General features: G+C 41.1%; 1 protein-coding gene across 1 annotated transcript in view; it reads right to left on the bottom strand.

Moving 5' to 3' along the window:
• Positions 1-25,625, bottom strand: part of LOC136678448 (NLR family CARD domain-containing protein 3-like) — a 133,130-nt gene that overhangs the window by 96,224 nt on the left and 11,281 nt on the right. The window contains exons 6-9 of the mRNA XM_066656502.1: positions 24,826-24,939; positions 20,105-22,156; positions 19,224-19,397; positions 10,302-10,475 (exon numbers count right to left, since the gene is read on the bottom strand). Coding sequence (XP_066512599.1) covers positions 10,302-10,475; positions 19,224-19,397; positions 20,105-22,156; positions 24,826-24,939 — 2,514 coding nt within the window. The remainder of the gene's footprint in view (positions 1-10,301; positions 10,476-19,223; positions 19,398-20,104; positions 22,157-24,825; positions 24,940-25,625) is intronic.

The following is a 25,625-nucleotide window of genomic DNA, read 5'->3' as shown; positions in this document are numbered from 1 at the left end:
GTGTACACGTAGGGGTTCGATAAAGGGTGGTTGGATTACTCTTCATTCAAAAAGAAACCAGATGGAGACGGATAATTTCCTGGCAGTGCTGCCTTTTATTTTTCCACCGTCAGAAGCAACACACTCACTCTCTACTCACTTCCCCGTTTTCCTTACATCACGTGACTTCTTCAACCAATCATAAATCAGGATGAATATTTGTGATAATAAACAAAGAACAGTTATTCCCTTAAATATTTGGACTTAACTTCTGCCAGAATAAAACTTTAAAATATAAAAGATAAAACAGTTTAAAACTAAAACATTTATTCAGTCTATTGCCCCAATTTAACCCTTACACTAGTTACTATGGAGTGAGATCACTGTCTTTTATGCGAGAGCACAAAAACCACACTAAATCGAGCAAGTCAGAGCAAGTCACACTCAACGAGCGCACAGAATCATTAAAACAGAGCGAAAATAGCGACAGGGATGTAGCTCCGCGCGCTCGTTTCACTTTTCACAAAAATTTGAGCTCTCTCTCGCTTCTCGGTTTTAACAGGAAGTACGTCACAGATTCAGAACCTGGTAACCGATTCCTAGTTATAGCACTCTTGAATCTGAAGCTTGAAGCACGCACACAAAATTCTCTCATGTTAAATACCTCATAAAGCAAGCACACATGAGCCTCGCCTATGGAAAAAACAGGCAATGGATTATGGAGAGAGATTAGTCTCAAAATACTTTACAAATGCGTAAATGTAAATCCACAAATTAAACACAAGTCACAGATATGTTTCACTGTTCACAAATGAACACATCACACTCTGTGTCTCACGGTCTGCAGTTTGTACAAATACAGTTACATTCATAAACACGTGTTTGGTTTTCATAGATATATCATCATTTTATACGAAAATAAATACATTTGTTTAAATTTACATTGCAAATATTTGTAAAGTCGAAGTCTAGAATTTAAAATGTATTTGTAAATTGTTGAATCTGCGTTTGTGAATCGAGTCACTCACGTGTTTTCCATGACGTGCATTTGTTCATTTCCTCTCGCGGGTTTTTGGATATTGAGACTTTCCTCTCACATTTCACCCGCTCCAAATACAAATGCAGTCTGATCCACAGATGTGGCCAGCAGGAGAACAAGACACCACTAGGTGGCACTGTTGTTTACCCCAGTGTTTCAGGACTGACATGTTCCTATCAGAGCCTCAGCGAAACAAGTACGCGGGACTATGACTCCATTGGCTGCCGCAGTAAATGATAGATGACAGATAACTCTGGCTGCTGATTGGCTAAATAAAAGTGATGACCAATGAGAAGCGCATATTCTGTTAAGGAGCCAGGGGGTACTCACTCTTCAGCTGAGGGTGTCTGTCTGAAACAAATCACCCGTTTTAACAGTCCAGTCGTGAAAATAAGAAACACATCGCGTCCCATATCAGTCCAATACGCAACACCGCTTTCAGTGTCCAAATACGGAATGATTTTAAAGTATTTTATTTGACAACCCTATTCTACAGCGAAATTAGGGAAGTTCCACTGGACTTTAACATTGTTAAATTTAGGGCACCTTCAAGTGTTCCCCAGTGATCCCCCGCTCCTAACTGTCTGTGATATGAAGCTGAATTCAGCGGTTGGGCGGCATTTTGTTCGAATTTCCACATTAAATATTGCGCAAATGTGTCTCCATTTAAGTTGTCCCTACACGTCCTAAAACATTTGTTAACATTTATGCATTTGTAAAGTATTTTGAGACTAATCTCTCTCCATACTGACCTGCTGCTCTCAGCGCCTCCGCAAAACAAACCGCTGTCAGAGGGACTGTGGCTCCATTGGCTGCAGCACTGAATGATGGACATATAAATCTGGCTGCTGATTGGATAACGATGACGAACAATTAAATATTTGGATAATAAATGACGACCAATGAAACTCGTGTTCTCTGTTTAGGAGCTGTGCAGAATCTGCCCCTCTCTCCGGCTGAGGGAGAGCTGGGTGTTTCTGTCTCAAACATAAAAGTGTGACCTCAAACAAAAAAAACAAATAAACAACATCCTCTATCGGTGTAAAGCAGAATGCATCTTTCAGTGTCCGAATACAGAATGATGCCGTTGTTTACGGGACAGTTGGCAACACTACGTTTACGGATTCTATCAAAAAAAAAAAAAAGAAATAAAAGGGGGAAGGTGCTAAAACAGATCTGGACGTCCATGCAGAAAGATAACCAAGTAAAATGAACTCTCACTGGGCTGTCTAATGGCGGGTGGTGTAAGCTCGCTCGCTTGTAACTCAAATCTTGACTCACATCATAAAACAAAAACAACAACAGAGCGACGGCTTGTATCTCAGAAAATTCATAAGTTGATTCAATCGTAAGTCAAGGTTTCACTGTGTATATATAAGAAATTATACAATATACGTAAATAAATTAAATAAACAATGAGGAATAGCCTCAGAGACGAATGTAGAAGATAGTCCCCTTCTTGCCGTGTGTACAATTTTTTCAGAATGTGGTTCTAAACCCGTCCTGCTCTGAAACTAACAGCTCTGACAACAGTGACCTTACAAGAGCAAGTGTAAAAACATCAAAGTGAGCACTTTGTATTTATGCCTTGAGTTGCCTTGACGACGGTGTTAAAATTCGGTTTGCACTGCCGGGCTGCGCTGAGCCTCGTATCTGTGAGTGTGGGTCGAGTGAAGGGTTTTTGTCGCTGTGCAGTTCAGATCAGCACCGCCCGACAGTGCACACTGACACATGGTGACGATACAAACCTGTTTCTGAGAGAGAGCACCTTTTAAAAATGAGAAAACTTTAAAATACAGAACTGATACTTTACATGGACCGTGGATCTATAATTGGAATGAATTTAATCGCACTGGAGAAAATCTTGGCCATTCCCTTGTCATTGTAATGGAAAAATGCAGATTAACACTAATGAGTAATGATTAATAATAACTAATGACATAATATATGGGGTTTGATTAATCTTGGTTGATTCTTACTAGGCACGGTGGCGCAGCAGGTATTGTCGCAGTCACACAGCTCCAGGGGCCTGGAGGTTGTGGGTTCGATTCCCGCTCCGAGTGACTGTTGGTGTGTTCTCCCCGTGTCCGCATGGGTTTCCTCCCACAGTCCAAAAACACACGTTGGTAGGTGGATTGGTGACTCAAAAGTGTCTGTAGGAGTGAATGTGTGTGTGTTGCCCTGTGAAGGACTGGCGCCCCCTCCAGGGTGTATTCCTGCCTTGTGCCCAATGATTCCAGGTAGGCTCTGGACCCACTGCGACCCTGAACTGGATAAGTGGTTACAGATAATGAATGAATGATTCTTACTAAATTATGTAGGCCTTAGTGCTTGAAGGTGAAGGGACTCAACAACTGAAGGACATCTCTCACCATTTCTCCCTGGCAACAATAAAGTTGGAGATAATGAGGCACCAATAAGGGAATGTTTGGGTTAATAGAATGAGACATGTTGATGGTGTGCGTGACTGGGGTTCTATATATATATATATATATATATATATATATATATAGACTTGATTTCTTTCAATAAACTCGAGAGAATCTTTGACTGTGTGTCTTATTCATCTGTTCTCCCCAAAGAATTCTTTGAGCATTGACCTTTCGATCTTCCTTTCTGGTTATACATAAATTAATTTTATATTTGCCATAACAGTCATCAACATTTTACTACACACAACACACTAGAAGGAGAGATACACATATAAAGTATTTGTGATTAGGGCTGTTCCATATCTTTTTGTTCGTGATAATATCATCAATTTTTAAACCCAAAAAAAAATAAATTTATCGTGACTTGTCTACGTAACGACGTCATGCAGTTACCCAGAATACAGCGTATGTTCTTTACATGAGTCACTTAGACACAGTGAAGTACGGTGGAAAGTGGCTCTGAGGCAGAGGAATTTGCTCCAAAAAGGTGGAGTGACTTCAGTCGTGTGGAGGTGGATTGTTACAAAATATCAGATGAACAATAAACCGTGGTGTTATGTAAGAAATGAAAGAAGCCTGTAACAACAGAAGGAGGAAACACAACTAATCTGTTTCACCTCCTCGAGCAGAAGCACCTGGTGGAGGATGAGGAAAGCCCTTTAGAAGAGTTCAACAGCCAATGAGCTCTAACCAAAGCAGATAAACTACACTGACTCTGCACAGACACTATTCTGTGTTTTTTTATTTATTTTTTATTATTTACCGTAAAACTTTGTTACTTTTTGTATACTTCCTTATGTTTGCTGTTTATATTCACACACTACACTTTCTGCTATGTTATATATTTCATACAAAATCAGAATCTTGGAAAGTTACTGTTGTTTCCAAAAAGCAAATGTTTACAGATTTTTTGTTGCTTCTTCTGAATGTTGTAAAAGATACATTTGTAGTAAAATAAATCTTTTTAATAAATAAAAGCCTTTAAGGTCATTAATATGTATTAAATATCAGGGCTGGGCGATATATCGATATTTTAAAATATATCAAGATAGAACAGAGATATGGAGTGGGGCTATATCATGTATATCGATATTTTAAGTTTTTAAAAGTATAAATATTGTACAGGGCCATACTGTGCTCTGCTCACAGCCCCGCACCTGACTTCATCTTAATATTTCATATTGTATGTTACGTGCCAAAGAGGCACTGTTTGTTTTGTTCTCTCCCTCTACTTTCTTCCAATTCCTCTCTCTCTAGTTAATTACCTGTTCAGCCAATGGGGGAGCTGTTGCTCAAGACTGATGTCCTAATCCTCCCAGGTGAACAGCTCGTCCTATAGAAGAGGCAGGGCCTCTTGGATATAAAACTCACCAAGTGGAACAATGAGGGGGGAGGAGTTTTTCACCTGTGTGATACTTGAATGCTGCTAACTTATGGTTTGAGGCTTGTTGCTGCTAGCTTATGTTTACAGATGTTGCTGCTATTTTGTTTGATTTTCATCTTGTTCAGTTCAGCTTGTGGTTGATCTGGCAACCCGTTTGGTTGTTCCTGTACCCGTTTAGAAGCTGTTTTGATCGCTCGGGTTTTTCTGTTTACTCGTTTCTACTGTTATTTCTATATTTATATCTGTTTTTATAACCTACTAACCATCCATAGATCTATCTTTTAGATTGTCTCCGCAGGAATATTCATTACAGATGCACTAAAACTGCCACCGGACCCTGGAATAACGTTCTTGGTGTAAGTTACTAAAATCAACTAAAAGCGGTAAGTACCTGCAATTCCATGGCTACTACTGGCTGTTTTGCCTGCTCAGAGTGTGGCATGTTTAGTTTAACCCCCTTTTCCACCTCTAGCGATAAAGATAGTGGTTGTGTTTGTACTAAGTGTCAGTTAGTTAGCTCTCTAGTGGATAAAGTGGACCAGCTAGAAGTGCGCATCCGGAGCTTATTATTGTTAAGGGATAAACAGCGAGATTCAGTGTTAGCAACTCCGGGTGCCTTAGGAAGAGTTAGCACCCCCACGACTCCGGCGTTAGAGCCCTCACAGCGGGGTGAATGGGTGACGTCTCGGCGTCATAGCCAGAAAGCTAAGGCTGATGCTAATGCTGAGGCCAAAGCTAGCCCACCAGGACACCACGCTCCTCCGATTCGCGTGTCAAACAGGTTTGCCCTGCTCAGCGAAGCACCCGCTGAGGAGCCTGTTAAGAATGCTCTGGTTATAGGAGACTCTATTGTTCGACACGTGAAATTAGCTACTCCTTTAGGGGCGCCGGCAGTAACAGTTAGCTGTTTATCGGGAGCCAGAGCGCCGGATATTAGTGCCAAACTTAGACTGTTAGCTAATAGGAGATATTCGAGGGTAGTCATTCATGTAGGGGCCAATGATATTCGCTCAGACAGACAGGCTAAACCGACCGTATGCAAACTGTCTTGAGGCGTCACCCAGGTTCAACTGTATTGAGACTGTGTCTTTCCCCTGAACTAAATGTAAAAGTAGAGAAACAAAATCAGCCTGTTTCAGCAACTTAATCAATATTAAATCATACACAACACCTAGCAGCAACACCTCAGAACTAAAATTTGGGTTACTCAACATAAGATCACTAAACTCAAAAGCACTCATCGTAAATGATATTATAAGTGATCATAAATTCAATGTTTTCTGTCTCACGGAAACGTGGGTTAGACCAAATGAATATTTAGCACTAAATGAAGCCACCCCCCTAGGCTATAATTATGCACAAAGCCCAAGAATATCAGGCAAAGGAGGTGGAGTATGTGTAATTTACCAAAATACCCTAGAAATTAGTCTTAAACAATGTGACACCTTCTCTTCTTTTGAGGTTCTCTCCACTATTATTACAAATCCGGTCACAAAAAAGGACTCATTTTTATTATGCAACATTTACAGACCACCAGGGCCTTACTTAGAATTTCTGAAAGAATTCAGCGATTTTGCTACAAACCTAGCGGTGTGCAATCATAAAGTTATAATTGTAGGAGATTTCAATATCCATTTTGAGAAGGAAAGTGACCCACTAAAAAAGGCATTTACCTCAATCTTAGACTCTATTGGTATTACTCAAAATGTAACAGGGCCTACACACTACTACAGTCACACTTTAGATTTAGTTCTGACACTAGGTCTTAACATTGACAAAATTAATATCTTACCGCAATCCTCAGCAATCTCCGACCATTACTTAATTTCATATGAGCTACGTCTTAGCCATAATATATGTAAGAACCCTTGCTATTCTACAAGGCGTATAATAAAACCATCTACCGCCCTACAATTTATAGAAAACCTACCAGAACTATCGACCCCAGTTCCAACTCCATCAGACCCAATGGACCTAGATGTACTAACTGATTACCTAGAAAATACCTGTCGATCTACTTTAGAAAAGGTAGCACCACTTAAACATAAAAGTATAAGACAGAAAAAGCTCGCACCATGGTATAATGATAAGACCCGTACTTTAAAACAAACATTACGAAAACTAGAGCGGAAATGGCTATCAACCAAGCTTGAAGTGTTCCATTCTGCCTGGAAGGACAGCCTTATAGAGTATAGAAATGCCCTCACTAAAGCTCGCTCAGCATATCTGGCCTCGCTGATCTCCAATAATAAAAATAATCCGAGAGCACTGTTTAGTGTGTTTTCTAGAATTACAAAAAATCAAGCAGGTTCTGAACAACTAATTCCAGCAACTCTCACCAGTAAAGATTTTATGGACTTTTTTAATAATAAAATTGAGAATATTAGACAACAAACTCAAGCCACAGGATTAAATCCATCCTGGCTGCCACCCGATGTGAATGATATAAAACATAATGTAACTGTAAAAGAAAGACTTGAAACCTTTTACCCACTCCCACAATTAGAACTAGAGAAGATTATCACCTCCGCAAACTGTACAACTTGCACACTTGATGCAATTCCCACAAAGTTGCTCAAAGAAGTACTACCAGCTATTATTGATCCTCTTTTAACTATAGTAAACTCATCCCTTAGTCTGGGCCATGTACCCAAAGCTTTTAAACTAGCAGTTATTAAACCTATGATCAAGAAACCAAATCTTGATGCTAGTACACTGTCTAATTACAGGCCTATTTCTAGTTTGCCATTTCTGTCCAAGATCTTAGAAAGAGCTGTGGCCCAACAACTTAGTTCATATCTACATAAGAATCATATATATATATATGAAAAATTCCAATCTGGATTCAGGCAACATCATAGTACAGAGACAGCTCTAGTCAAGATAACAAATGATCTTCTTCTTGCCTCTGATCAAGGCCACGTATCCCTGTTGGTGCTTCTTGACCTAAGCGCAGCCTTCGATACAATAAACCACAATATTCTCATAGAAAGGTTAGAAAACATGGTTGGAATCACAGGGACAGCCCTATTATGGTTCAAATCTTACTTAACGGAACGTTATCAATTCGTAAAAGTAAACAATCTAAATTCAAATTACTCTAAAGTAAGATTTGGAATTCCACAAGGCTCTATTTTAGGACCATTATTATTTACATTATACATGTTACCGCTAGGCACAGTTATAAGAAACCATGACATTAACTTCCACTGTTACGCAGACGACACACAATTGTATATTTCAGCCAAGCCCGATGACAAACACAGATTAAAGAAAATAGAGGACTGTGTAAAAGACGTGAAAGGCTGGATGTTGCGTAACTTCCTCCTTCTAAACAGCAACAAAACAGAGGTCCTGCTTTTGGGTCCAAAAGTGGCAAGAAATAAATTATCAGATTTAATTTTAAATCTCGCTGACTTTCCAGTTAAACCTGGTTCAGCAGCAAAAAATCTTGGTGTCATAATTGACCCGGATTTATCATTTGATCAACACATAGGTAGTATCACTAGGACAGCTTTTTTACATCTTCGCAATATTGCTAAGATTAGAAATGCCTTATCCCTTCAGGACGCAGAAACATTAGTACATGCCTTTATTACTTCAAGGCTTGACTACTGTAATGCACTACTGTCAGGATGCACCAGCAGCAATTTAAGAAAACTTCAACTAGTTCAAAATGCTGCAGCTAGGGTCCTCACTAAAACTAGAAAATTTGAACATATCAGCCCAGTTTTATCATCACTTCATTGGCTGCCTGTTAAATTCCGCATTGACTACAAAATTTTGTTATTAACATATAAAGCTCTACATGGGCTTGCTCCTGAATATCTTCAATATACAATTTCCTATTATGAGCCTCCACGTTCACTCAGATCACAGAATACTGAATTTTTAATTGCTCCCAGAATTCAGAAGGCCTCAGCTGAGGGAAGAGCCTTTTCTTATAAAGCCCCCAAACTCTGGAATGATCTTCCAGAAAATGTTCGGGACTCAGACACAGTCGCAATCTTCAAATCTAGGCTAAAAACTCATTTGTTTAGTTTATCTTTTGGTAGCTAATGCTCCCCCATAGATAAAGGCGGCAGATTCGGGGGGTCCATGGACACAGGGAATTATAGTAAACTGAGACGCTGGTGCTGTCGTTCCGCCGCTTCTCGTGATCACTCAGGTTTGTTGACGGTGGAGCGGAGGGATGCCAGTGTTTCAGGATGCTCCCGTGTCTGTGTGTCCTCCTGGTTTTCTCCTTTTAGTTAAAGCTGTCATAGTCAGATCTGCCAGAGTCATTAGCCACACTCTGGAAATTTTCATATTTCTACTTTACAAACACAAAACAGTTCAAAACTAATTCCATCCCTTTACATCTTTCAGAGTAAACGACTGCCCACCTGTCTGTCTGGACACTGATGGATGACTGTCGAGATCCTCCTCCACGCTTCAGACCAGCTGCCCACGCTCCAGCAACCACCAAGTGCCTTGAAGCTGTCCCTACACTGAAGTTCTCACGGACTACTAACTATTATCACCAGTAGATTGACCAGAGGAGGATGGGTCACCCCTTGTGAGCCTTGGTTCCTCCCAAGGTTTCTTCCTCAGCTGGGGGAGTTTTTCCTTGCCACTGTCGCCCCTGGCTTGCTCACTTGAGGGTTTTACATTTGTTTTTACATTTCATGTCAAATCTTTGTCTTACTGGAATTCTGTGAAGCTGCTTTGTGACAACATCAGTTGTGAAAAGCGCTATATAAATAAATTTGATTTGATTTGATGATCTTTGCTGCTAGCTCAAATTGAGATTGTTGTTGCTGTCACTAGCTAGAGTTTGAGGTTTAGTTGTGGTGCTGCTAACTTTACTTTAACCTAGCTTCACTTTAGCCATTTTAAATCTGTGGATTGTTCTTCCCTTGTTAAATATCTCTACCACCACCACTGGTGTGGACAGGCAAGTACAGGCACCTATACATTCCATGGTAGGACAAACCCTGTATATACACACACTAGGTAAGGGGTGAGTGCCACAGTTGTATTTTTGGAGTAGGTTAGTTTTATTTGTTACTGAACTTTTGTTTATTTCTTTTCTTTGGTACCATCCACAGTCCACCCAGTAGCAGTCGGTTGGTTTTAGCATTTGAGATTTTTCATTATCTTCTACTTCTCATATCACTGCTACAACTACATTTGCATTGTTCTATTCTTAAACCATTATCATACCACTACTGCTGCTTTATTGTACCTTGTACTTCGCTTTAGATAAAAGCTGAAAAGAGCATTCTGTTGTTCCCTCACTTCCACATTACACCACACATTCCATGTTACACCCATCCCTTGATACCTCTAGATACATCTTACAAAAGAGTGTGGGGCACAACATTGTATCCTCTAAATAAAATTAAAAAGTATTAAAAGTATTTAAAATGTTAAAGATGTATAAATTTAATGTTGTTGAAGCATTAAAAATCAAGACTGAACTGACCTGAGTGTCTCCAGTTTACAGTGTGAACTCTTTAGTGCCTCAGAGATCAGCTTCACTCCTGAATCCTGCAGGTCATTGTGACTGAGGTCCAGCTCTTTCAGGGGTGAGTTTGGTGATTTCAGAACAGGGCAGAGACTTTCATAGGAATTCAAGGACTGATTAAAGCGAGACAATCTGTAAGGAGAAGTAAACACAGTGTAGAGGTAAAACAGAGAATGTGAAACTCACCCTCACAGGAATCAAGAATTATGACGTGTGGAAAACACTACTGTTATAAACTTGGGGTCTGTGTGTTATAAACGTTATTAAGAGACACAAACAATGAGCTCAATCTGAACATTCATTCATTTTCTGTAAGTGCTTCATCCTGTTCAGGGTCACGTGGGTCTGAATCCTCCCCAGAATCACTGGCTGCAAGAGGAACACTCCCTGGACAGAGCCCCAGTGCATCACAGGTCTTCACTCACTCACCCATTTGACATTTATGAGCTCTTTTATAATTTAGGATTCACACTGACATTAATGATCACACTTAAAGGAACACTATGTAAGAATGGGCTTTTTAGTGTCCTGAGCTCCCCCTACCTGTTGCTGAGTGTAATTCATGTTTATAGTATTGTAATCAAAAGACGAATAAGAATATTCACGTATCATTACCCTCTCTCTGTCTCTCTCTCATGTCTGTATGAGGAAAACAGAGCTAGATTCTACTTGTAGTAAACACTAAACACTTGTGAGTCATAAAGTGTTACTCAGGTCTCAGAGTTCTCCACCCCTTGATTCTGAAGTTGCATAGCCAGGTTTTAGGGGACCAGCCCGGTGCAGCAGTGAGAGAGGCGCTATTCCCCCTCTTACATGTCGGGAGAGCGTCACAAACCTTTTGAAGGTAGCGGCACGGTAGTGCAGCAGGTAGTGTCTCTGTCACACAGCTCTAGGGACCTGGAGGTTGTGGGTTCGTGTCCCGCTCCGGGTGACTGTCTGTGAGGAGTGTGGTGCGTTCCCTGTGTCTGTGTGGGTTTCCTCCGGGTGACTGTCTGTGAGGAGTGTGGTGTGTTCCCCCTGTGTCTGCGTGGGTTTCCTCCGGGTGACTGTCTGTGAGGAGTGTGGTGTGTTCTCCCTGTGTCTGTGTGGGTTTCCTCCGGGTGCTCCGGTTTCCTTCCATAATCCAAAAGCACACGTTGGTAGGTGGATTGGAGACTCAAAAGTGTCCGTATGTGTGAGTGTGTGAGTGAATGAGTTAATGTGTGTGTTGCCCTGTGAAGGACTGGTGCCCCCTTCAGGGTGTATTCCTACCTTGCGCCCAATGATTCCAAGTAGGCTCTGGACCCACAGCGACCCTGAACTGGATAAGCACTTACAGATAATGAATGAGTGAATGAATGAATGAATTAATTAATTAATTAATTAATTTTAAGGTAAAAATACTACATAGAGTTCCTTTAATGATGAGACTTTTTAAACTTATAAGAAACGAAGAAGCAAAAAAAACACTTTATTCCAACTCATTGTCTAGAAGAACAATTTAAAGTCACATGCTTGTATTAATGACTGTAACTGGTTTGTATGTGTATTAACAATCACTTCAGGGGTCGAGTCAGGACAACAATTATATACGTTCAGGTGAGTTGAGATAAAAGGAGATAATATTCAGGTCCAGGATTTAAACTGAAATTGTCTTTAATTTGACTTGTCCATTAATATTAATCTGGTACAGGTCTCCACATGTAAGTAGAAGTGGGTGTGGTGTTCTACACAGAGATAATAAACAAATACAATTAGAAACACTGGACTATGAGTAATCCCCTTATTACAAACACAACTTAAAATGTCCACAATAAATAAACATCATTAAAGGCTTGTCACGAGGCTAAGACCTGACTATAAATGAACTGAAGGTGTACAACATAAATGCACATACATTACTTATCACAGCTAAAAGTAATCTACTCAACACAAGGTATACATCACACAAACATTTTATGGATGCATTTAATTAGGAAAAACATAAACTACTGCGTCACACACAGGCTTACACACCTCCATTAGGTAAAGCTAGTAGCTAGCAGCTGACTTCCCCAAATTACTTAAAAACACTCGACAAAACTAAACACAGTGAAAATATATATATTTCGGTCTTATACAACCAAAGATAAAGCACAAATAAGGTTCCTCACGTTCAATGGACGCACACTGTTAATGAGACCGATTAGATGAAGGTTGAAGAATGGTTTCATGCCAATACCTCTCTGAACCAGTGACAGCACGCGTGCCTTAAAACTGGCTGCTCATAACCATGAAAGTAAATGGAGACACACAAAACTAGAATGTTTCCGACTTGCATGGCAGCACAGCCTCACCGACTACAAACATGCCTTATCTAAAGCCAAATCACAGTACACCTCTTCTCTAATAGAAAAAAACAAAGACAACCCTAGATTCCTTTTTAGCACTGTATCAAATCTAATTGGCAACAAGAAGGAAATCAACCCCATTGTCCCCTCTGATTTCTGTAGTAATGACTTTATGAGGTTTTTTAATGATAAAATTGATTGCATTCGCCTCAAATTGCTTAGTTGCTTAGTTTAATTAGCTCATCTAAATCAACTTCATGCTTACTGGATCCTGTACCAAAACAATTATTTAAACAAATTTTACCTAAAGTCATTAGACCATTGCTCACAATAATAAACTCATCCCTCAACATTGGATATGTACCAAAACCTTTGAAACTAGCGGTAATCAAACCAATTATTAAAAAACCCAATCTTGACCCTCTTGTGCTCGCAAACTACAGTCCAATATCAAACCTCCCTTTTATTGCTAAGATTCTAGAAAAAGTCGTGTCACAGCAGTTGTGCTCTTACCTACAAAACAATGACATTCATGACATTTTTCAGTCTGGATTTAGACCATATCACAGCACAGAAACAGCTCTAACAAGAGTAACTAATGACTTACTCCTTTCACATGATAAGGGCTATATCTCTATTCTGGTGCTGCTTGACCTTAGTGCAGCGTTTGATACCATAGATCATGTGATGCTTCTTGATAGGCTGGAAAATCTGGTAGGAATAAAAGGATCTGCCCTCTCTTGGTTCAGATCTTATTTATCTGACCGTTATCAATTTGTTTATCTGAATAATAAATCCTCTAATCATACTTTAGTTACATATGGTGTTCCACAAGGATCAGTGCTTGGCCCTGTATTGTTCACACTCTACATGCTGCCACTGGGTAGACTAATCCGTAAGCATGGGATTCAATTCCACTGTTACGCTGATGACACACAACTGTACATATCAGCCAAACCTAATGATGTTGCTTGTCTACGTTAAATAACAGAATGTCTAACTGAAATTAAAGACTGGATGATGCAAAATTTTCTCATGTTAATTTCTGATAAAACTGAAGTCTTGTTACTAGGTACAGATACTCAGATACATTCACTCAGAAATGCTGCTATTAATTATTGATAATTCAACAGTAAGACAGTACCATAATTAAAAACTTAGGGGTAGCCTTTGATTCGACTCTCACATTTGATACCCACATATCCAATACAGTCAAAACCGCCTTCTTCCACCTACGCAATGTTGCCAAAATTCGGCATATTTTATCCTTAAAAGATGCAGAGAAACTAGTGCATGCTTTTATAACTTCACGTCTAGACTACTGCAATGCGCTCCTGGCAGGGAGCTCGTGCAAAGCGTTACACAAGCTTCAGTTAGTTCAAAATGCAGCAGCCAGGGTGCTCACTAGAGCTAGAAAATTCGAACATATCACCCCAGTTCTCTCGTCCCTACACTGGCTACATGTAAAATTTCGCATTGACTATAAAATACTCCTCTTAGCTTATAAATCTCTAAATGGTTTAGGCCCGCAGTATCTTACTGAACTTCTCATACCTTATCGCCCGTCACGTACACTTCGTTCACAGGATGCCCATCTAATCTTTGTTCCTCGCTTTAAGAAAAACACTGCAGGAGGAAGAGCCTTTTCTCACAAATCTCCTCAACTCTGGAATAGCCTCCAGTTACTGTTCGGGGCTCAGACACACTCTCAATCTTTAAATCTAGATTAAATACCTACCCTTTCAAACAAGCTTTTGGTTAATCATTCACTTTCAGATTACTCCTTCTCTATTGGTGTTTGGGCTGGTTTTCATATTATCCCTGTTCTGTATTAACCCTGTCATATCACCATAACTACAGCATTCTTAGTTAGCTTTGTAGTAACCGCCAACACGCTGTCTGTCGCTGGGTTCTCTTGCCTGACCCGTGGAAGCTTTTTTCGCAGTACAGTTTTGCCCGTTCTTTACCATGACCCTACTAACCTCTGTATTTTTATTTGTTCCCTTTGTCTGGTTTTCTTTCTCCCGTCTCTCTCATGCTTTGAGATGTCCTGCTGCTCTCCAGGTGTTGGCCTGATCCAGCCCCTGTGTCCTGTACAAGATCCTGGCCTTGTCTCATCTACACTATCATGCTTGGCCGTGCTGTTTTATCTCAGATTAACTCTACACCTAATTTTAACTCACACAGAATCCCTGATCACCTCCTCCTTCATCAGACACATACATCACTAATATACTACATTTACATTACTATAACCCCTTCATCTGTCATCATTTCACTTTTACTTCTGTTCTCTGTTGTGTCTCCGGTGTCGACCCGAGGAGGATGGGTTCCCCGTATGAGCCCCGTATTGGTTCCTTCCAAGGTTTCTTCCTCGTGTGCTGAGGGAGTTTTTCCTTGCCACTGTTGGCCCTGGCTTGCTCATAGGAGGCTTGGACCCAGATCTCTGTAAAGCTGCTTTGTGACGACTTTTTGTTGTGAAAAGCATTATATAAATAAAATTTGATTGATTGATTGATTGAACCACGTGTGTTAGCAGGATTATGCATCGGTGCATTTGGGTAGCCGCCTAGTGGCGGAAGTATAACTATATACAAAACACTAAATTACAGGCATACTAGACTTGAAGGATGAAAACAGGTAAATGAACAGTCTTTTGTACATGCTGCAGTGAAGGGCAATGAAACTCCGCCACTGAACTGATTTAGTCTGGAGAAATTCTTATGAAAAGACTTTTCTTTCCTAACATTTACTTCTGTAAAACTTGTTTATCTTGTGAATTTTTTTGACAGAAATGTACAGCATTTGAAAAACACTGTGTTTCTGAGTTTTCATTATGTTTCTGTAAACAATGGGAGAGCATTTACACAACACTTCATTTATTTACTATTTTCAGGCACTAAATTAACTCTCAGATCCCTGTGGAAGACCTCGGTAAATTGTGTTGATGAGAACATTCAGTAAAATGCCCCATTTGATAAAAATAATATAAGAACATAGTGAACATGTGCTGTGTGTAAAATATAAAGTGAATCATGAAGCTGAAGCAGCAGAGCCACGCCGTCAGACCTCCACAATCTGATATTTCAAACACTTTCACACATTTCTGTCAGAAATTAAAAGATAAAAAGCGTGTCTTACCTGAGTATCTCCACTTTACTGTTTGAACTCTTCAGTCCGTCAGAGATTAGCTTCACTTCTGATTCCTGCAGCTTAATGCGACTGAGGTCCAGCTCTTTCAGGGAGGAGTTTGGTGATTTCAGAACAGAGAAGTGAACTTCACAGGAATTCATGATGAGTTTATACACATTCAGTCTGCAAAGCAAAGTAAATACAGCACAGTTCAAACAGAATGTGGATTTCAGACTCAGAATCAGTTTAATGAGATTAATGAGTAAAATAATACTTTCCATTATTTACATTATTCAGAGGGGCATTAATAACAGACTCAGTCTGAACATTTTTTCTGAATATTGTTCTGAATATTTTCAGCACTGTTTGTATTCTCTTCTCCACATGAACTTTCACCCCCAAAATTAAACTTAAATTAAAGTTAAAGAATGGGTTGTGGATAACAGAAGAACAGAGGAGGTGGAGTAAGAATGGGTGGTGGAGTAGTGAGGGGTAACAGAGGAACAGAGGAGGAGGAGTAATAATGGGTGGTGGAGTAGTGAGGGGTAACAGAGGAACATGAGATGACTCTCTGAATGTATCAAATGGGTTTTTAAATAAATTTTATAGCAGAACAGCGGCTACTGTGCCGGTACACCCAGCAGAACAGCGGCTACTGTGCTGGAACACCCAGCAGAACAGCGGTTACTGTGCCGGAACACCCAGCAGAACAGCGGCTACTGTGCCACTACACCCAGCAGAACAGCGGCTACTGTGCCACTACACCCAGCAGTAACAGAACAGTAGCTGCTGTTCTGCTGGGTGTACCGACACAATAGCCGCTGTGACATACTTCCGGTATTAGTGTGACAGGACACATGGGGACAGCACAGTAACATCTTGGTTAAAGCTGGCTCTCAAGGGCGGCATAGTGGAGCAGCAGGTAGTGTTGCAGTCACACAGCTTCAGTGACTTGGAAGATGTGTGTTTGAGTCCTGCTCCGGGTGACTGTGAGGAGTGTGGTGTGTTCTTACTCAAATGTGTCAGTAGGTGTGAGTGTGTGTGTCCCTGTGAAGGACTGGCACCTCCTCCAGGGTGTGTTCCTGCTTTGCGCCCAATGATTCCAGGTAGGCTCTGGACCCACCGTGACCCTGAACTGGATAAGCTCTTACAGACAATGAAGGATTAGATGCTGTTTTCACAACCTGTGCTTTGCTGTGATGTTCTGGATAATGATTGTTATTTAAAGCAAGTCAAAATAAAGAAGCATCTTGAAATGAATCACGAGCCTGAATCATGAGCAATTTGTGTTTTGTGTGTGTGTGTGTGTGTGTGTGTGTGTGTACTCCGCTCTTTCCATTTCGATTTCAACACAGATTGGCTGCTCTGACGTGTCTCTGGCTCATGTAAGGTCTGAATGTCTGATATAGATACCATTTATTTACTTATATACTGAATTGTGCTTGTTGTTAGAAATAAAGCTTTAAAACCGTTGCATCTTATCCTCTGATTTCTGTCCTCTGTCATGGTCAATGCTTGAGGGAGTTTAGTCGATATGAGATATTCTTTTATCTGAGACAAAACAATATAAACAGAGCTCTGTAGAAAGAATGACATTTATAACACCTTAATAAAACTAATATTTTGACATCAGAAAAGAATATCACAGAACATTAAAAATGCTATATCTACATAAACATTATTAATATATACACTCAGCTGTTAATGTAAAACCTTCTAACCCATAAACTGTTTGGTAGCCATTGCCTGCCCCATAAATAGAAATCATTCTGAATATCAAACACTTTTAGCTAATTCCTGCCCAAAAATCAAAGACATGCCTTTATTAAATGGTCTCTTCATAAACAGAGCATAGTTTACTGTTTCTTTAAATCTGAATTATTCAGGAATGAACTCACAGAAACCTCACCTGATTATCTCCAGTGTACAGTGTGAACTCCTCCATCCCCTAGAGACCAGCTTCACTCCTGAATCCTGCAGGTCAGTCTGACTGAGGTCCGGCTCTTTCAGGGGTGAGTTTGGTGAGTTCAGAGCAGAGCAGAGACTTTCATAGGAATTCAGGGTGAATTTACAGTCTGTGAGTCTGCAAGGTAAAGTAAATACAGGAGAAAGTGAAGTTAAAATAGAGAATGTGAAATTCAGACTCATGTGAATCAGGAATTATGAGATTTTCATACATCAGTATTTCTCCAATATTAATTATTCAGGGGTGTGTACATTATGAGCTCAATCTGAACATTTGTTCTGAATGTTATTCTGAATATTTTAGTGCTATTTACATTCTCTGTCCACAAGGAATTTCACTCCAAACTAAACACTCTTCACTCTTCTTTCACAAACAGAAACAGAGTGAGAGTAAAGTACAGTCGGCTGGAGCAGGAGAATACACACATAAGAGCAGGGGAGTGAGTGACTGGTCTTAGTCTCACTTTAGCCCAGGGTCTAGTCTCTAGTCCTTCCTTGAACTGATCGTCTTCTGTCGTGTCTTATGTAGTCGTAGTAGTCCCTCTGTTCACAACAGCATTAATATCATTACTTTACTAACTCTGTTAACGTCTTCAGTGGGTTGTAGCACATTTCCATTTTCCTTTCACAGATAAACTATGGTGTTGTGCTCTATCACAGCTTTTTAGAAAACTGCAAATGGAGCACTGACCGTGTTAGGCCTGTGAAGAAATGTGTCAAAAACTGGATACGCAGTTACAGATAATGAATGAATGAATGAATAATCAAGGAAAACCTTGTCTCCCTTTTTCCATTTCTCAGTGCACTTAAGGAATGTAGCACATATCACATGTTTAGCATCATCATAGATTTTCTGAAATACAGCATATTAAGTATTATTATTATTATTATTATTATTATTAATTAATTCATTGTCTGTAACCCTTATCCAGTTCAGGGTTGCAGTTGGTCTGGAGCCTACCCAGAATCACTGGGTGCAAGGCAGGAACACACCCTGGAGGGGGCGCCAGTCCTTCACAGGGCAACATATTCACACACTCACATCTACAGTCACCAATCCACATACTAACGACTGTTTTTGGACCGTGGATACAGGGAGAACACACCACACTCCTCACAGACAGTCACTAGGAGCGGGACTTGAACCCACAACCTCCAGAACTAACCTGCTGCGCTACAATGCTATAAATTATTATTATTATTATTATCATTATCATCATCATCACTGGTAAAATGCTGTTACTCTGATTTCTGCTTTGCAGAAATGCTTCTCTGTCTCTGTGTGTGAGAATAATGTTTTCTTTTGGGAATAAATTTCAGTTTACAAATAGAATATAGTAAAAACATAAATAGTAAAATCTCTCAACCTCACGGATTTAAAAACAATGGCCTAAACTTTTCGAGGGCAAACTACAGCCAATCAGAGCAGGAGAATACACTCATTATCCACATGGACATTCATCCAAAATCTCACCTGAGAGTCTCCAGTTTACAGTTTGAACTCTTCAGTGCCTCAGAGATCAGCTTCACTCCTGAATCCTGCAGCTCAGTCTCACTGAACTCCAGCTCTTTCAGGGGTGAGTTTGGTGATTTCAGAACAGAGTAGAGGGTTTCACAAGAATTCGTGGACGGCTTACAGCCAGACAATCTGCAACACAATGTAAACCCAGTAAAAAAACGTGAAGGTGAGGAACTGTCTGTTAGTTTGGTTTGTTAGAGCAAATGTGAACGCTTCCTTTCGACACTGGTGCTCACCAAACAAGCAGCAACTCCTTTTTTTATTCTGTGCAGTGGAGGAATTTCAGGTGCTGTTTTGACTCCTTTATCCATTTGACCACGTCTTGTTTTGTTTCCAGTTGGAAAAAATACCACCAGGTACACAGCCCCGAGAAGTGCATTAAGCTCAGTGTGGGGCATTGTTCAGACGACAAAACTAATGTCATACATCATACATCATCGCTTTTTTAAAATACATATTTGGTTCAGGACCAAACCAGAACTAAAATACAACAATGTATGAATTTACATATTTGGTCCAACCCAAGGAAACTGAACTACAAGTCTGAACACTCCTTGAAATTCAGCCTCACAGGAATCAAAAGTCAGATTTGCTTCTTTTATAAACTTGGGGGATTTGTGTGAGATACAGTGAGAGTGAGAGAAAACAAGAGAAAGACATCAGTCTTATCCATGTTCATCAAACCTGTTCTGTAATGTCTCAATAATTTTATTTATCACATCCTAATTATACACAGTGAGGAACTTCTACTCACCGTAAAACAATCTGGAAATTTGTCTCAGTCAACAACAACACTGGAATATATTAAAAACAAAACATGTAGAAACAACACTCACACTGCCTTTCTGCAGTTGCTCACAGCTGGGATCAGACTCCAATAACCATGCTCAGTGGTGTTGTACTTCCTCAAGTCCAGTTCATCCAGCACCTCGTCTGAGTTCACAAGCATGTAGGCTAACGCTAAACACTCTCCAGCAGAGAGTCTCTCATTTGACTGATCCTTGGATTTGAGATACTCCTGGAGTTTACTGGATAAAGAGGAGTCGTTCATTTCAGTGAGACAGAGGAACAGGTTGATAGATCTGTCAGAAGGAAGATCCTCTGATGTTATTATGCGTTTGATGTACTGAACTGTTTTCTTGATGCTCTCAGAGCTGCTCACTCTGTGTGTCAGTAGGTCCTGCAGGAGTTGTTGATTGGACTCCAGTGAGATGCCCAACAGAAAACGGAGAAACAGATCCAGGTGTCCAGTCTTACTCTTTAAAGCTGTACACACAGCTCCCTTCAGCAGCTCGTCCAGTGAAACACTGTCAGACCACTTCATGTACTGAGGCTTCAGAAGCTGCAGTTCCTCCTTGTTGTTGTTCACACAGCAGTGAAACACATAGAAAGCAGCCAGGAACTCCTGAAAGCTCAGATGCACAAAGCAGTAAACCTTCCTCTGGTAAAGCACAGACTCCTCCCTAAAGATCTCAGTGCAAATCCCAGAGTACACTGAGGCCTCAGTGACATCAATCCCACACTCCCTCAGGTCGTCTTCATAGAACATCACATTGCCCTTCATCAGCTGTTTGAAAGCCAGTTCAGACAGTTTCAGAAACATGTTCCTGTTGGATCTCAGGAGTTCCTGTAGAGTTCCTCTCTCATCTTCCTCCTCATACTTCTCCTTCCTCATGATTGTCTGAGTGCACAGGAAGTGTGAGTACATTGCAGTCAGAGTTTTAGGGATTTCTGTGCTCCCTTGTTTCATGATTCGCTGAAGCACAGTTGCTGAGATCCAGCAGAAGACTGGAATGTGGCACATGATGTGGAGACTCCTCGTCGTCTTAATGTGGGAGATGACACTGTCGGCTTGGTGTTGGTCACTAATCCTCTTCCTGAAGTACTCCTCCTTCTGTGGATCATTGAATCCCTGAATTTCTGTCACACGGCTGATGTACTGAGAGGGGATCTGATTGGCTGCTGCTGGTCTGGAGGTTATCCAGATGTGAGCAGAGGGAAGCAGGTCTCCTTTGATGAGGTTTGTCATCAACACGTCCACTGAAGACACCTTGGTCACGTCTGACACTTTCTCACACTCTGAGAACTTCAGTGGAATTCTGCTTTCATCGAGGCCGTCAAATATGAACACAGTTTTACACACGTCATATTCCTTTGTGTCCAGACCTCGGAGCTCAGGATGGAGGGCACACAGAAGTCCATGAAGACTGTACTGTTTGTCTTTAATCAGGTTCAGCTCTCGGAATGAAAGCACAAACATGAACTCTATATCCTGATTGGCCTTTCCTTCAGCCCAGTCCAGAATGAACTTCTGCACAGAGACAGTTTTTCCAATGCCAGCAATGCCTTTAGTCAGAACGCTTCTGAGATTTTTGGCTTTTTTGTCTCTTTCATATTCATCAGGCACAAAAATGTCATTGCAGTTGATTGGAATGTTGTCTTGATGTTTCCTAGTTTTTTCAATCTGTAAAACTTCATGTTCTTCATTCACTCCTTCCCTCTCTCCCTCGATGATGTAGAGCTGAGTGTAAACCCTGTTCAGGAGGATTTTATTCTCTTGTGTTTTGAATCCCTCAAATAAGCTCTCGTACTTGTTCTTCAGGCTGATTTTGTTTCTCTCTGAGACACTGAGCAGGACGTCATCCACTGGTTTGTATTCATCCAGCTCCATGGACTCCTCCGTGTGTGGAAACTGAACAGAGCCTGTTTTAAACCTCATTTTGCAGCAGGGACAGGTCAAGTCTCCTGAGTGGACAGACTGGTCCCTAAGGCTCCTGAGGCACTGTCTACAAAAAGAGTGTCCACAGGTGATAGAGACTGGATCTGTCTGAATCTGCTCACACACTCCACACCTGGAACCATCCTGGAGCAGCACATCCCTCTTAGAGCTAGAGGAGAAATAAAAGACTTGATGAATCAGAATGTGTAAGTGTGAGAGAGTCTGAAACTTGAACAAGACTTAAACATAAGTTCGTACAAGTGAGTAATTCACTGACAACTCAGTTCAACCAAAGAGAAGCTACTCTCTATTTCTTCATCTACTAAGAATCATTTTAGCACAGAGGGTAATGTGTTACTGACACAGAAACACGGCTTAAACCTGAGAAAATAAACATGATTTGTATTTACAGAAAATAAATCAATGTCCCATATTTAGAAAAGTGGAACACCTGCCTGACACAAGGCGCTAAGAAATGGAACCAATGTTGTTTCTCATCTTTACTTCAGTGATGTACTTTTCACAGGATGTTACAAAAACACCAACAAATGAACACTTCACTGTTTGCATATTCCCTTTAGAACTGATCTGAATATTTTAATATTTAAAACTCATACTGAAATACATCAAAGGAGAGGAATTAGAAACTAAAAGTAAATGAGTACATTTACATATTCTCACAATCATACTTCAGTAGACAAAGAACAAAGCCTGAAATATATCACTGGAGGATTTAGAACTACCTCTGAAAAGCAGAGGTTTCTGGTAGTGGACTCTGTAATAAACTAAACTTAGCACAAAAAGTAAGGAAATGTGTGTTTGTAGATTATTTCTTTGTTGTAACAATGCTTCTTGGCAATAAATCTTATACCGTTGGAAAGTCTGTTAATTTCCCTTTTAAATAGTGTCACATTTGTAAGGAACATGCATTTGTGAGATGAGCAGTAGAGCTGAGTCTGTGGGTTGCGCCCATGAAAAATTTGGCAAATCCTTTCTCTCCACAAACACAGTGCCCAAGCAGCTCACACTCCACTAACACGCCACACACTCTGCACAAACTCCACTAACACACCACACAAACACTGCACACTCCACATACTCCATTAACAAGTCACACAAACATCCACACTCCACTAACACACCGTAAAAACACAGTACACTCCACAAGTACCGCACACTCCACTAACATGCCACACACTCCACTAACACGCCACACAAACAGCACACGCACAACACTCTCCACTAACACACCAAACAAACACAGGACACTCCATTAACACACTGCACAAACACTACACACTCCATTAACACACCACACAAAACACTCTCCATCAATACGCCACACGAACAATGCACACCACACAAACGCACACACAAAAAAAGAAAACTCAAACACACCGCACAAGAAACGCACTCTCCACTAACACACCACACAACCACCGCACACTCCACAAACACACTGCACACTCAACAATCACAGCACACACCACAAACACTGCACACACCACTACCACACCACACAAACACCGCACACTTCAATAACACACCTCACAAACTCTGCACACTCCTCTAATACAACAAACACAGCACACTCCATTAACACACCACAAGCACCACACACTCCACTAACACACCACACACTGCTTGGATTCTTCTGGTCTTGTCTTGTCTACCCTCAGAGACGCTTAGCACTGTTCTTCCAGGTAAAATTAGAAATGGAATTGATCAACTGGTCTCTCAACGCTATTGACACCATCTTCTCAAGGAGAAGCTTGGGCTCGGGGGAGCCCGCCTGCCGTGATGGAACGACGCCGGCTGTATATGCCATAGATGGATGGGAGAGGTGGCGGGTGGTGTGTCTGGTGCCTCTTTCCATCGAGGACATTGAAGATGTATACCTATTCGGACTTACGATCGTGGGCTTTTTGCTGATTGGTCTAGGAGTTGCCCTGGTATATCGGGAAAGTAAGAGTTGGGTCAGTTGTAAACAGCCCAAGGAAACTGCCCAACATGATTGATGGGATGGGCAGAGCCATTGGAACACAGACTGTAATTGTGAATAGATTCCATCATGAAGCAACTAATGGCTATGAACTCTAAGTTCGAACGTTTGGAAGACCAGAGCAAAAATCGAACACCTGCTGCCGTCGCATCTGTTACACACACCTAACCCCTGTTTATGTGAGTGGACAGACGGAATATCATTTCGAGCTACTCTACTAAAACACCACACAAATACTGCATACTCCACAAAATCACCACACTGCACACTCCACAAGCACATCAAACTCCACAAACACAGCATACTCCAATAACACACCTCACAAACGCATCACACTTCACAAATACACCACACAAACCACAAACACAGCACCACAAACACACTGCACACTCCACAAACACCCACCACTCTACTAAAAAAACCACACAAACACAGCACACTCCACAAACACACCACTGAACTAAACTACCACACAGACACTGCACACTCCACTAAAACACCACACAAACACAGCACACTCCACAAACACACCACAGAAACACCGAAAACTCCAAAAACACACAGCACAAACACCGTACGCTCCAACAACACGCCTCACAAAAACATACCATGAAAACACTGCATATGCCAATAACAAACCACACAAACACAGCACACTCCACAAACACCACATACTCCACTAAAACACCACACTGCCCACTCCACAAACACACAGCAAACACACACACACACACACACACACACACACACACAAAATAAAACTCAAGAAAAAATTAAAAGGCTGTTAGTTGAGGCGAGTCACGCTAAAACTCACTAGAATGTGGTTCATGTCTCACCTCTGATCAGAACTGATTCTTTCATTGCTGAATTGTGGAGGAAGATACAGTGAGTTGTTGCTCTTCAGAGACACACAGCTGGGCTCTGGAGATTCTGCTCTGAATGTCTGCAATCTGGAAATGTGAAGTGGAGACATAAGGAAGAGTTAAAGCTACGCTAGGCACTTTACACTCCACAAACACACCACACACTCCACAAACACACCACACACTCCACAAACACTGCACACACTCCACAAACACTGCACACACTCCACAAACACTGCACACACTCCACAAACACTGCACACACTCCACAAACACACTGCACACTCCACAAACACACCGCACACTCCACTAACACACCACAAACACTGCACACTCCACAAACACACTGCACAGACACTGCACACTCCACTAACACACCACACACTCCACCAACACACCGCACAGACACTTCACACTCCACTAACACACCACACACTCTACAAACACACTGCACAAACACACCACACAGACACTGCACACTCCAATAACACACCACACACTCCACAAACACTGCACAAAGACTGCACACTCCACAAACACACCACACAGACACTGCACACTCCACTAACACATCACACACTTCACAAACACACCACACAGACACTGCACACTCCACTAACACACCACACACTCCACAAACACACTGCACAGACACTGCACACTCCACTAACACACCACACACTCCACCAACACACTGCACAGACACTGCACACTCCAATAACACACCACACACTTCACAAACACATCACGCAAACACTGCACACTCCACTAAC

Source organism: Hoplias malabaricus, chromosome 2, assembly GCF_029633855.1.
Source record: "Hoplias malabaricus isolate fHopMal1 chromosome 2, fHopMal1.hap1, whole genome shotgun sequence".
Taxonomy (NCBI): Eukaryota; Metazoa; Chordata; class Actinopteri; order Characiformes; family Erythrinidae; genus Hoplias; species Hoplias malabaricus.
Note: the sequence above shows the minus strand (reverse complement) of the source record. Positions and strands in the feature narration are given on the sequence as shown.